The sequence below is a fragment of the Mustela nigripes genome, chromosome 5, assembly GCF_022355385.1.
Source record: "Mustela nigripes isolate SB6536 chromosome 5, MUSNIG.SB6536, whole genome shotgun sequence".
Lineage (NCBI taxonomy): Eukaryota > Metazoa > Chordata > Mammalia > Carnivora > Mustelidae > Mustela > Mustela nigripes.
In genome coordinates, this window is record NC_081561.1 from 137,504,219 (window position 1) to 137,517,316 (window position 13,098).

The window sequence follows — 13,098 nt, forward strand, 5'->3', positions numbered from 1 at the left end:
TACCGGCCAACTTACGTCGGTCCTGCCAAAGGGCAGCTAGGCGACAGGTCAGGTTCAGGAATCAAATGTGTCTGGATTCAAACCCCATTTACTTATCACGCAACCTCAGCGAGGTCAGGGCCTGGTTTCTTTAACTCTAAAATGAAGACAATTACAGTGGCCCTGTCAAAAAAGCATTTTGAGGACTAACGAGATTAATTCACAAAATGTCCTAGCAAAGGCCTAGCACATACAGCAACTCAACGTCACCTGCTAACTGCTCCCTCCTTACTAAGCCATGAGCTTCTTGACAACAGGCTTCCTCTGTAACTGACTCATCTTTTTGTCCCTAGCGTAAATCAGATTTAACTGGTATCAAAAAGGAGAGAGGGCACCTGGGTGGCTCAGTGGGCTGAGCCTCTGCCTTCGACTCAGGTCATAATCTCAGAGGCCTGGGATTGAGTCCCACATCGGGGGGCTCTCTGCTCAGCGGGGAGCCTGCTTCCCCTCTGTCTCTGCCTGCCTTTCTGCCTTCTTGTGACCTCTCTCTCTATCAAATAAATAAAATCTTCAAAAAAAAAGAGAAGTAAAAAGGAGAGAAATTTTCTCTATGCCTTTTAAAGGAAATTAATGGTTGAAATAAAAACTTTATTAATAAAGATTTAACTGAAGACTATCTATAATGAATATGTGTGTGTGTGTGTGTGTGTGGTCTATATACTTATATTATGTGTATGTCATACGGACTATACAGACTATGTACTTACAAAGCAAATGAAAAGATTAAAATTCTCCGTAATTACAGTTGAGAAGTTTACAGATTGCATTTTGGGGTGAGTGCTACCCCGCTGAAAATACTCACACTAGCACTTTTCTTGTTTTTGTTTTGTTTTTCAAGAAATGGCCCTGAAGTCAACTGTCAACTTACTAAATCAAACAGCACCCCACAATTAGCACAAAAATCTGGAACATATACCCTACTTTAAAATGAACGAATTTATGTATGAATGCAATCTTCCCGTACAAACAGAAACAGCTTCTGTCAGGGGCTAATCCCACAGAGCCAATGGCAAAACAAACGCAATCAAGAGAAGCCAAATTCCTGTTTTCTTACTGAAGAGTAACTACCTAATAGTCTGCTACATACATCCGTTAAAGCATTGGTATTTTTGGCCTAACAATACCTGTATGGAATTACATATTGCAATGTTAGGAATAATGGAACTAGTTAAGGAGCAAAATGAAGTTATATATAAGAAACAGGTTTGCTAAGTAATTGATGGATTACTGTAGAGCTCATTGTATTGACCTCTTATAGGTATGTTTCTCACTTAGGCAATTAACACCCAACCATGGCTGTCCACAGAGGGAAATACAAACAGGCCCACAGACATATTTTGTTTGTCCAATTAAAAAAAAAAAAAAAAAGTAAATGGTTTTCTAAAAACTGGGAGATGTCACATACAATGCCAGATTTCCAGCTTCGTTGTGATGACGACAACAACAACAACAAAAAAAACAACAAAAATTAGAAGATCTGGAAACTGTAGGTCTAGTCAGCAGAAACTGAGCCAACGACTGTGTCTTTGGGTTTGCCACACTGTTGGCCACTTCCTCCTGACTCACATACTCCTGCGTTTCCATTTTAGACACTGTCTGCCTGGCCCCCAAAGGCCTCTGAGTTTGCAACTCTTGTTGCAAGTTCCAGTGCCAATCCTGGTCTTCATGTCCATTTCTGTAGTACCTTTTGTATTTTGGACTCTCCTGGCCTTGGACAACTGTGGGAGGCAGGCTCCCCAAATTCTAGTGTCCATGCACTCAGACAAAAGAGCTTTTCACCTTGAGCTGCTCTGAGGAATTCTCTTCCCTGATTCTTCTTTCCCTCACTTCTCTCTGCATCTGCTTGCCCAGTTCAAAGCCAAAACCTGAGTGCTAAATGAGACACCCACCATCCACCCTCTCTCAAAATGGAATGGGGGACGGGGGTGTTACATTCTGCTCCTCAATTAGAGCAAGGTCTGGAAATTCCATCCAAAACCTAAATGGGTCCCTTCTGACCATGAAACATTCCTCTTCTTCTGTGTTTTTCTGGGGCTGAGGGCTCAGAGGTACACAACAAAAGGATCCCCTGGGTCCCGCGTGGAGCAGCTGGCTAGGAGCCCACAGGTTAACAGCTTTGACCCTTCCCTGCCCGCTCTGTGGAAAGGACACTCAAAAGTCAGCGGTACGTTAACTCATCCACTGAAATATGTAACAACCATTTCTACTGGAAAAGCTCTGCTTCCTAAGTGATCATTATGTATTACTTAAAAATGAACTGTGGAAGGAATTATGGGGGACAGTCTGCCTTAAATCATTGATTTTTGAATGTTCTACATGAGTGGTATAAACCAATGGTCCTCAAATTTTAGCCAGCACCATACTCTCCAGAGGGACTTGATACAACACAGATAGATTCCTGGGTCTCACCCCCAGAGCCTCTGGTTCTGTGGGTCTGGGGTGGGGCCTGGGAATTCACACATTTAAGCTCCCAGCCCATGTTGATGCTGAAAAAGTAAGTTCAAGAACAACAACGATGAGATGTTGGGGTTGGGGGTGCCCCATGTATGAGACTGGGAAAGGGTCTCAAGAAAATCTCAGCTTAAAAACGTCAGGAGTCAGGCCCAATATTCATATATTGATAGGTGGTCACTGCATGTGCAGATTAGAACCAACAGTACCAGATAAGAACCAAGAATCCATCCACATCCAAAATGGTCTTTCTTCACCAATCTTCTCTAAGATTCTCCAACTTCGCTCAACTAGACCACTTTGCACTACATGTCTCCAGACATACTCTAACAAGAAATGTTTGTGGGTTTTTTCCATACCGTTACTAACGCTTTTTGCTTTAGCATAGACAGTCACTTCTCACAGCCATGTTATCTGCACGTGGTTCTTGCAGGACTCCGGCTGGAATCCATGTTAACAATGTGCTCACCATTTCAACAGGCATTATAAGAAGTCTGGTCCACTCTCCATAAAAAGCTAGTTTTCCTATCTCAACGATCATATTCCAGGTAGTTTGACTTGACTCTCTTGAAAACACTGTAATATAAAATTACTCTGGGAACATGAAAGACCATTCAATTAACATAGGTTCAACTTGGACACATGCACACACACACGCACACACACACACACACAACTACTACTACTACTAAACCCAAAAGCACTGAATTTCCCCTCTGCCGCAAATCTCTGAAAATAGGAAATAGAATGTTTCCTTTCACTAAAAGGTTTTCCTCAGGAAAGCATGATTCAGATTATCAGAATCACCGCCTTTTCTGATAGATAACACGTGGGGGTTTCTCCTCTCAAAGGGCTGGCAGATTTTCTTCTTGGGGGGAAGGGAGTAGTAAGCTTCCAGGTTATTCTCCCATAAGCCTACCTACCTCCCACTCTACCCTGTTGATAAGTAATAGATTAAGTGTTTAAAAATGTGTTCAACTCTAACCTGCTGAAAATTCCTCAGTACACCATCTATTCAACCAAAAGTATGGTGGCTCTCTTTTCTAAAGCACAAGTAGGATAGTCTTGCAATGGAGCAAAACTATTTTAAATGAGATCTGTCTGTGGGTTCCTTGGACCCAAACACTTTTTTAAGTGTTCCTACAGAAAGCTTTCTAGCTTTTACAACCTACTGGTCTGCATTCTAAGGAACTGTTTTGCTCTAATAAACACAACTGCATTTGCCCTTCTGATCCCAGGTTAAAAACTGTTCAATCAGCCATTTGATGTCAAAGAAAACAAAGTAGGCTATGTCCACTTTCACAAAACCCCTATTCATAGATGAATAAACAGCTTCAGAAACTGTAGCTCCCAGCAAAATGTGCCAGGAAAGAACAATACCGGGAACAAAGCATGTGAACACAGAAAGACAGATTACACCCTCTATTTAAATGACAAGAGAGTAATCAGGATGAGGGGAGGGTGGGAGCTCTCCTAGGAAGGAAAACAGACACACACAAAAATATAGACATCACAATTTCAAATACAATTTCAAAATGATCTATCAATGAACCAACTCTATCCAGAACTTGGCTTCTCAAATGCCGGAGCCACCAAAACCTTAGTCCAAAATGCCATCATCTCCAGAAAAGTGTACTACATGCCAACTGGATGCCCTAAATTCACTTCTGCCCCAGAATCCAAATCAAATTTGTCACTCCCCTGCTTTCTACAACAACCAGAAAAAACTGCAAACACCTGATCAAGATTTGTAAGACCCTAGAGGTTCTGGCCTCTGTGTATCTTCTCACCCCATCTCTACTCGCCACCCCGCCCCCGCCTACCCCCCCCCACCATCATCCCTGCTCTTCAGGACCCCACATTTCCAATTTTCTCAAACACACCAATTTAATTTGTACCTCAGGGCCTTAGCACTGGCTGTTGGTCTCTTTTGTTGTGGTTGTTGTTACTGTTGTCTGCCAACCCTGTAGTAAAGCATGGACCCAGCTAGATGCTTGCACCTAGACCAGTATGTGGAACTTAGCAGGTCCTAAGTAATTAAGAAACTCTTTTTACTGCCGGGTAGAATTGTCACAACATGAGTCTTCCTCCTAAACTCTTGCTCCTAAGCTCTTTCCAAGAACGCTACTACACAACTGTTCTATGATAACACCTCCCTCCCTCTAAGGTCCCCAAAGTGTCCAAGGGAACATGAGGTAAAAACAGAAAATAAAGATGATTTAACATACGACCCATATACCAATAAGAGGGAGGATGGAATTGTTCTACGTTATTAGTAAACGTGTGAAAGGTGACTATCCGCCAGATAGTCTGAAACACAACACTGTTTAACACAACACTGTTAAATATTCAAACAAAAATAAAATCCAATTATAGTACATATTAACTTGGAGTTATTACAAATTAATCACCAATAAGTGTATGAACATTTATATGCTATATATTCCCTATATGGCCTATTTTAATTGTAACTAAAACCCTGTGTATTGGTTATTCTCAGTCCCATTTTACAGATGAGAAATCTCAGCAAGGCTTGAAGACCATAAGATACTTACCCAACCTTTCAAACCAGTTAGTATTAAACACAGAACCTGAATGCAGTTTTATTTTATTCCAACGCCTATGTATCGTTCACTGTAACTCCCTGACCTTCTCTCTGAAAGCACTTGAAATGAGGGGCGCCTGGGTGGCTCAGTCGGTTAAGCATCTGCCTTCAGCTCAGATCTTCATCCCAGGTCCTGGGATTAAGTCCTGCATCCAGATCCTTGATCAGTGAGGAGCCTGTTTATCCCTCTGCCTGCCACTCCCCCTGCTTCTGCGCACTCTCTCTTTCTCTCTGACAAATAAATAAATAAAACCTTCTTTTAAAAAAGCATTTAAAATGAAGTCACTGTGAATAATCAAAGGTAAGCAGGAAATGTGTTTATATGTGTATGTGTTATGATTCCACCAAATAGAACTACTGATTACATCATAGACAAAACATTATAACATTGCACTCAAAAATTAGGAGTGTCAAAAAAAGGAATGATGTATTCCATTACTGAGCTGCAATACAATACAACACAATCAACAAACCACAAGGAGATAAATAACTAGCAGTAAGCGTCTAGAATGCTAAAGGGTCAGGTTCAAAACGGGCAGGGGCCTGCTTAGGCTATATAGCTGAAAAAAGAAAGAAAAAAAGAAAGAAAAGGCCTGTGTCCCATGAGTATAAATCCTAAGGAGATAATCAGGAAACAAAAAAGTCAGAGGTTCTTTGCAGCTGCCCCTTTCCACATCTGCCCATTAGGAAACAAAAAATACCCACCTTGGCCAGAGGAGGAACCAGGTTTGGAGTGGACAGAACAAGAGAACAGAAGCCTGGGGAGTCTGGTCCCAATTCCTGGCCTTTGATCTTGGCCAATTCATTTAACACCAAAAACCAAAATTTCTTCATCTGCAACAGAGAGATGCCTTTACCGCACATCTCTCGGGCTTGTGAGGGCTCAGAAAGGAATGAACATGGAAGAGCTCTGCAGAGCTCATGTCAATAAAACTTGGCTTTATTTATTAGAAGCTGAAAGATGAAAACTCTACGAATACCACAGAAGGAGAGTAAAATGGGACATCAAGGTGAGAACACGAACGTCCCAGAGCTAGAACCCAACAGGCTACAAATGATCAGAACTAGAAGTGATGACCCAGAGTGCAAGACGGAGAAGAGAGGTCCCCACAGCTCCATGCAATGGTGTGAACACAGGAAGGGCCTACAGGGGAGCCTGGAGCATGAAGAGGTCACTCCCAACCCTTATGGACACAGAACCCAGACACCTGGCCTTGGCACAGCACACACTTTTCAATTTTGAGAGCTGCTCTGCTTACTCCCAAAATAACATTCTGTGTCATTTTTACCAACAGTAAAATCGTCTTACAAATCTGCTAACCATGGTAAACCCTGTGCAGTCAATCACCAAAGCCCTCCTCACCCTCCCACGTTCACCGGACAATCCGGACAACACACTAAATCACGGTGCCCATGAACCACCCCACAACTCCCTTCTGACCACCTGTTTTAAAAACAAAACAAAACAACACACACACACACACACACACACAAAGATTGTTAAGAGAACTCTTCAAGTCCCCAGTCATATGTAAGAAACCTCATGGGAAAGGTCTCCTTCAGGCGTGCAGAGAATTACCTGATGCCGTTGCTAGGTGGTGCTTATAAATACAAGCACACACCCTAAGATGGTCTTTTTGCTTTAATTAGTGGCCAAGTCAAGCATCCTCAAATTAAGTGCCATCATGTAAGGGCTTAAATAAAACACACTGAGCCCGTGCCAGATCAGACTGCAGAACCTACCAGCAGAGTAGAAAAATGGGTTTGCAGCTCCGTGCTCCAGCAGTGCTTCTCAAACTCTGAAGATCACACGAATCACCAGGGGCTCTTGTGAAAATGCAGACTCTGACTCAGTAGGCATGAGCTTCTGCATCTCCAACAAGCTCCCAGGTGACGTGGACCACTGGTCAGGACCGGGGACCAGACAGCAGCTACCCTATGACAGCATAAGCCAGCCCTAATGCTGTGCCCACTGGAAGTCCAGTTATTAGTAAAATTTTAAAAAGTTGAGATAATACAAATTGGATTTCTTTACCCAAAGAAAGTTCACGATATTGGCAAGAGACATCTGTCACTCAGCTAACCAAGAACCTTCCTGATCGGCTGAAAATCCTGCCCTGGGTCCTCTGAGTGGTTGTCAGATGGCAGGGAAATTTCCTGGCAACAAACTGGGGTCCCTGCATGGAGGAGGCAGCCTTATGACAGACCTGATGGCTCAGAGAAGAAAACATGTGACCTGGAGCTACAGAATAAAAGAGAGGAAGCAATAAAAACAAGGAGTAGCAATTTACTCGTATAAACGAGACCACACAATTCAGGGTAGAATGGGGGTACAGCTCCCGAGTTTGACTGCAGAGCCCACCCTCACCGTGGAGCTCCCCTGACCTCCTGCAGACTGTGGAATTAATGACGTCATGGGGGGGGCGTGTTTACGAGCGCCACAGCTTATAAATACAGGACCCTGAGTAAGTTCTCTCTCTCTCTCTCTCCCTCTCCCTCTGCTTCGGTTTCTCCATCTTTAACATGCATTAGTAATGGTCTGTACACGTCACTGGGTTTTCTAAGAACCATATGAGTCCAAATAAAGCACTTTGCACAGTGGCTGACACACAATAAATGCTTCAAAAACTGTTTTTCTATCCTTATGATTAAGATAACTTTATGGCAAGACCCAAGAAATAGACTAACACCAGGAACAGTGGAATAAAAAGAAGAGCTTCTCACCCACGAGGGAGATGTACCAATGTCAAAAGAAAAGGACCTTCCTTTTTCACGGGCCACCGAGGCTAATGGAAAAAGTCTAACCTAACTGCAGTCAGGTCTGTGGGAAGCACTGGCCTCTGCATGGACAGCAGCAGGAGGGGCCTAAGAGTCTGACCCTGGAGTTGACCTACAGTGTACCAGATCTCTACAGATAACATGGAAATTCCAGCCCCTCCAGGACCAAACAGGGAGGCGCTTTAAGACTGCTGATGTCCCACATACTAACAGACACACTGTTACACTGTACACACTGTACAGGCAAGAGCAGTGCTGATGGCCAGAGAACAGAGAATTAGCAAATGCCCTGAACCCCACAGGCTCACACCTGAAGCAAGAAACCCTTCACTGGAGGTTCATGATAGGGAAATGGTACCCATGCTAGGTACAAGAAGCTGGCCAGAGGGTCTTCTTCTCTGCCACTAAAGCAGGGTATTAGAGATGTGCTCACTCCACAACACACTTACTGAGAACCTACCCATGCCAAGCCAATCAAAGACCAACAGAGCTTCTGGGGACAAATCAGCGGTCCACCTTGTCAAAGATAATCCCCAGTGGTCTGGAAACAGAAACACAACTTGGGTAGCTGTGCTTTACAATGCAGCTTCTAATATTTAAATCAAACTCAGAGAAAAAGACTTCATATAACGTATGGTTTTTGACCTGAGAAAGCTGAACAGGAATAAAAACAGAACGCCAGTTCTAAAACAGGGTGGACCCACGGGCTTGCGGTATGTGGGACATTATGACAGGTCTCCTACTCCGAGAACTAATCCATAAAGATCAGTACATATAAATGACTGTGTGTCAGACACTACCGGCCGCTTACCAGTATCTATTGTCCAACCACCCCCCTTTCTTCCTCACTGAACAAAGTCCAAATTTTCTCAGGTCAACAATGGACCCAAGTAAACTCCTCCCCCACTCCCACCCCCACCCCCCCCCCCCCCCCCCCCTCCCCCCCCCACCCACCCACCCCCCCTCCAACAGGGAGGTGCTAGCCTCCCTTGCAGCATGGGGCTATGTAGGAGCGCTGGCAAGTGAGATGTAAGCCCCCTCCCTTGATGAAACTTCCAGGAGAAGACCTGGCTATCACCCGTCTTTCGTCTTTGCTGGGTCTCCTTTTACCCGCCTGGAATAAAGGCAAGATCCTGGAGGCGAACAGCCACCCTGCGCTGTGGCATGAAGTGTGAAGATAAACATGACTTGCTTACCACATGCTAAGAATGGCTGAACAGGATGGCTGAAGGAGCCTGGGCCCCTGGTGGAACCATGGAAGCCCCCGTCTACTTCTAAATTCCCCATTTCCAGACTTCTTTTACAAGAGAAAATCAGCAGTCCCATTGGGTTTACTCCTGTAAACTGGATTTTCAGTTATGGGCACCACACCCTATTCTCACCTGATAGACATTATAAAAGATCATTTGCTTTGCAAAAGCCTTTAGAATTATTTAAAGACAGGGTGCCATGAACTATGAATTAATTTGATTTACAAATAATCCTACCAAACAGGCAGGAGAAGACACATATATACCAGACAACTCTGTTCCACTAACAGGGTATTAGTAACTCCCATCATGGGAACCCTGACGGTCTGCTCATCAATGTGGTAAAGATTCTAGAGTCCTCTAAGAATGAGAACCTCCTGAGAAGACAGAGTTAAAACCAAGGCACCTGGGCTCAAATGCCGCTGTCCCTTCCCCATTGTGTGACACTGATCAGGGTACTGGACCTTTCCATGCTCAGAACAGAACTACAAAATGGAAATAATGGAAATATCTGTTCCTACCTCAAAACGTGTTTACCCACATTAAAAGAGTGAATACTCGTACCATGCGGAGATCTGAGCCTAACACGCTGCTAAGATTTACTGAGGATCTCCTAATATTATGATGAAAATGGTGACAGTATAGCTAAAGATTCATACAAACAAAAATTTTAACAATAATAAAATAAGAATAAAACCCACACGAATTCATTCATTCTGTAGACACAAACCCCTTTTCCTAATGCACGCTCCTGCCTCCCAACATCAACACGAGAGAGAGCACGCTGTAAACCGTGGTCAGGTTTAGACAGTTTTAAATCCAAGGCTTTCTTTCTACAGGGCTCACAGTCACCCCCACCATACTCGTGCAGCACCACCAAGGCAAAATCTACATGAAGAACTTCTTATCAGTAGGATGTATTTATAAAGTGGGGGCTGTGCAGAGAGGTTAGCAAAGACAACTAAAAATAGTCATATAAGCAAACAAGTTTGCATAAGTCAACAGTTGACTTTTGACTTTTGAGTCAATACTTTCACATCATTACTATGAGAAATATTCAAGTAATGTGTCATGCAATTTGGGAGAGTGCTGCCTCTTGCCTAAGAGTTTGCCACACTTACTCCTGTTATCTTTTCTAGGTTCTAAGACAGAAAGTATCCAGGTCATTCTATGAGGCTGTATTTAAGGGTCCAAAAGGGCACAACCATTCCATATCGAGTTGCCACACACTAACCACAGGTATGTAACCTAATCAGTGTCCAGTGCTCCTGATACCGAGATATTGAACCACTCATATCTGCTCTTTCACATCAGTAGGAAACTTTTCCTAAATGAAAGCAATCCCAAGTCCTAACGTTAAGGGAACTGGATGCCAAAAACCTTTGAATCTGCTCTTCCTTTTAGATGCTAAACAAACATAACAGGATATGAATTTACACTTCTCTTGTCCCAATCCCAAGAGGGACCCAAAAAAAAAAAAAAAAGACACGAATCTTGAGGGTGTGAAGATCTCACTCCATAATCTTCCTGTGTGCCTGTTACCATTTTTCTAGTTGTACGTTATCAAGTAGGCTGGCAGGGACTCAGGAAAACCAGAGTGATAAACTGTAACCCTTTCTTGACTCCGGAGCAGTACAGCTCCAAGAAAAATATACTGCATGCCACAAATGTGACTCATGTGTGTAATTTCTCACTTTTTAGAGGCCACAATTAAGATAAAAATAAGCAGGTGAAGTTAATTTTAATCATAAATTTTATTTAACCCAATATACCCAAAAATAGTCACCTCAACATGTAGTAAAAAATGAAAAATTGAGATAATATACACTCATTTCCTTGCACTAAGACTTCATTTATGTTTATCTTACACTTACAACACCTTACAATTTTGACCAGCCCACCGCCAGGGCTGAAGAGCCACATGTGGCTATGCTATCGGACAGAACAGCTCTGGAGGTCAAACACTGCTGAAAATCATCTTTTACTTGAGCTGCTTCTATGATAAACACATAGGTAAAGCAGATCAACCAACTCAGTCTTGGCAAGTCCCTGGTTGGGGAATCCAGCAGTATCTTGAACAGGGAAAAGGTATCCAGTTGCAAAACAGGGCCTAGGAACTTACAAGCTTTTAAGCTAATGTCTTGTGGCAAGCACTGGCAATGCTATTTACTCTTTACCTGGGCAAACCAATCACCAATGCACACATCTGTGTTGTTTTCATCCTCATTTTAAATAAGAACCCAGGAAATTCTGGTCCCTGGACAAAGCTCTTCTCAGAACTACATCCCTTTCCTGCTCCCAATGTAAATGATCAAGCATTCCCCACTGACACATCCCATAATGTCCCATAGATCTAGAATATCCCATTCCACATGGTCTCTGTGTACTATGCAGGCATGAGAAATGAGATGCAGAGGTGACCAGTTTCCATGACGCCCCAGCCATGGGTGAGACAGTTGGAAAGATGACCTGATCTTACCAGTATTACCTACCTCACAGGTTTACTGGGATGACCAAAGGCAATAACAGAGAGTTCTTAGCAAACCGTAAAGCGCTATACAATTCTAGTTATTATTACTGAGAAAGGACACCATTCCTCACCTGGAAGAGTAGATAGAAGAAAGAAAATAGTAAAAAGAAAAAATAGTAACTTGAAACAAAAGAGATGATAAGCTGGGGGGGGGGGGAGGAATCCATGAAAACAGTGGTTGTTTCTGTGCGCTTCGTTTCTTTGGAAGAGTACGAAGAGGCTTGAGGAAACTCATCACTCCTCCTTGGAAATACTAGGAGGCATAAAAAAGCAAGCCAGACCACTGGACCTAGGAGCTTCTATCCCTGCTCAATCACCCATTACCACCCCACCCCACTGTTTGTCCTCATCCCCAATACTGTACAACCCGGGACAGTTATTCTAACAGATCTCTTCTTCCCGAGGTCTAAATGTGGCCTAAAAAATATAATAATAAAATAAATAATAATAATAATGCAGTGCACAGGCGGTACTGGCACCTTCTCGAGCAAGTCACCGAGTCCGGGGAGTCTGGCTCAAGGCTTCTCCCCGGCGCGAACGCCTCAATGCTGGCTCCTGGGCTGCCCTCTCGCCGCCTCCAACAAAAACAGAGGCTCGGCGAGCCGCTGGAGTCTCTACCTGTCCAACCGCCCCGTCACGCCTGCGAACTCTCTGGGCAGGCGGCATTTACGAGGTCCGAGGGGAGCCGCCCACACAAAGGCGCCTTGTGCCTCCCAGCCCCGGGACCCGCAGCCTAGGAGCGCGGCAGCGCACGCAGGCAGGGAAGGCGCCCGGGTCCAGCGCTCCCCCGCGAGCCCCGAGATCCGCACCCCCAGCCCTCGCTGTCCACGGAGCGCCCATCTCCCCTCGGCTTGCCACATCCGCACCCCCAAAGCAGGCACAAGAGTTAGGGATGCACAAACCACTTGGAAGAAGTTTGTATTGTCACCGCGCTGCGCTCTCAACGCGTCTCGCCCGAAGAGCGGCTGAGCCCCCCCCCCCCCCGCCCAGCTCCCCGCCCGCCCCATCCCTGGACTGGACGCGCCGGGCACCCCCACCCCCAGACCCGCTCACCTCTAGTCCAGTCCACCACTTGCTTGGGGCTCCACTTGGTCACGGGTTCCATGGTGCACGGCTTTGCTCCCAGCTGGGCGAGAGTCGGCGGTTCAAGTCTTACTACCCCGGCCCGCTGTCCTCCCCGAGAGGGCGCGCCCCGCGGCTGGTCCCGGTGCGCCCGAGCGCCCCGTCAAGGCTGCATGGCCGCGGTCAGCGGGTCATCCCAGAGCGGCTAAGCCAGGACAGCGCGGCCCCCTCCCGGGCACACGGGACAGTCGCGCGGCTCCTCCTCCAGCTGCCACCGTCCAGCTGCAGCTCCTCCTCCTCCCCGTCGCCGCCGGGAGCCCGGGCACAGCTGCAGCTCCTGGGCGAGCAGCTGCGGGGACGCGGGACGGTGACCCCAGGGCCCC

At 45.2% G+C, this 13,098-nt stretch overlaps 1 protein-coding gene across 2 annotated transcripts in view; it reads right to left on the reverse strand.

Moving 5' to 3' along the window:
• Window positions 1–12,796, reverse strand: part of CNKSR3 (CNKSR family member 3) — an 88,789-nt gene extending 75,993 nt beyond the window's left edge. The window contains exon 1 of one of the 2 annotated variants that reach the window (XM_059401305.1): window positions 12,707–12,796. Coding sequence is in view for 1 of the 2 variants with exons in the window: in XM_059401304.1 (XP_059257287.1) it covers window positions 12,707–12,758 (52 nt within the window). In the remaining variant the exon portion in view is untranslated. The remainder of the gene's footprint in view (window positions 1–12,706) is intronic. The other variant, XM_059401304.1, reaches the window with a different exon arrangement.
• Window positions 12,797–13,098: the final 302 nt, after the last annotated feature.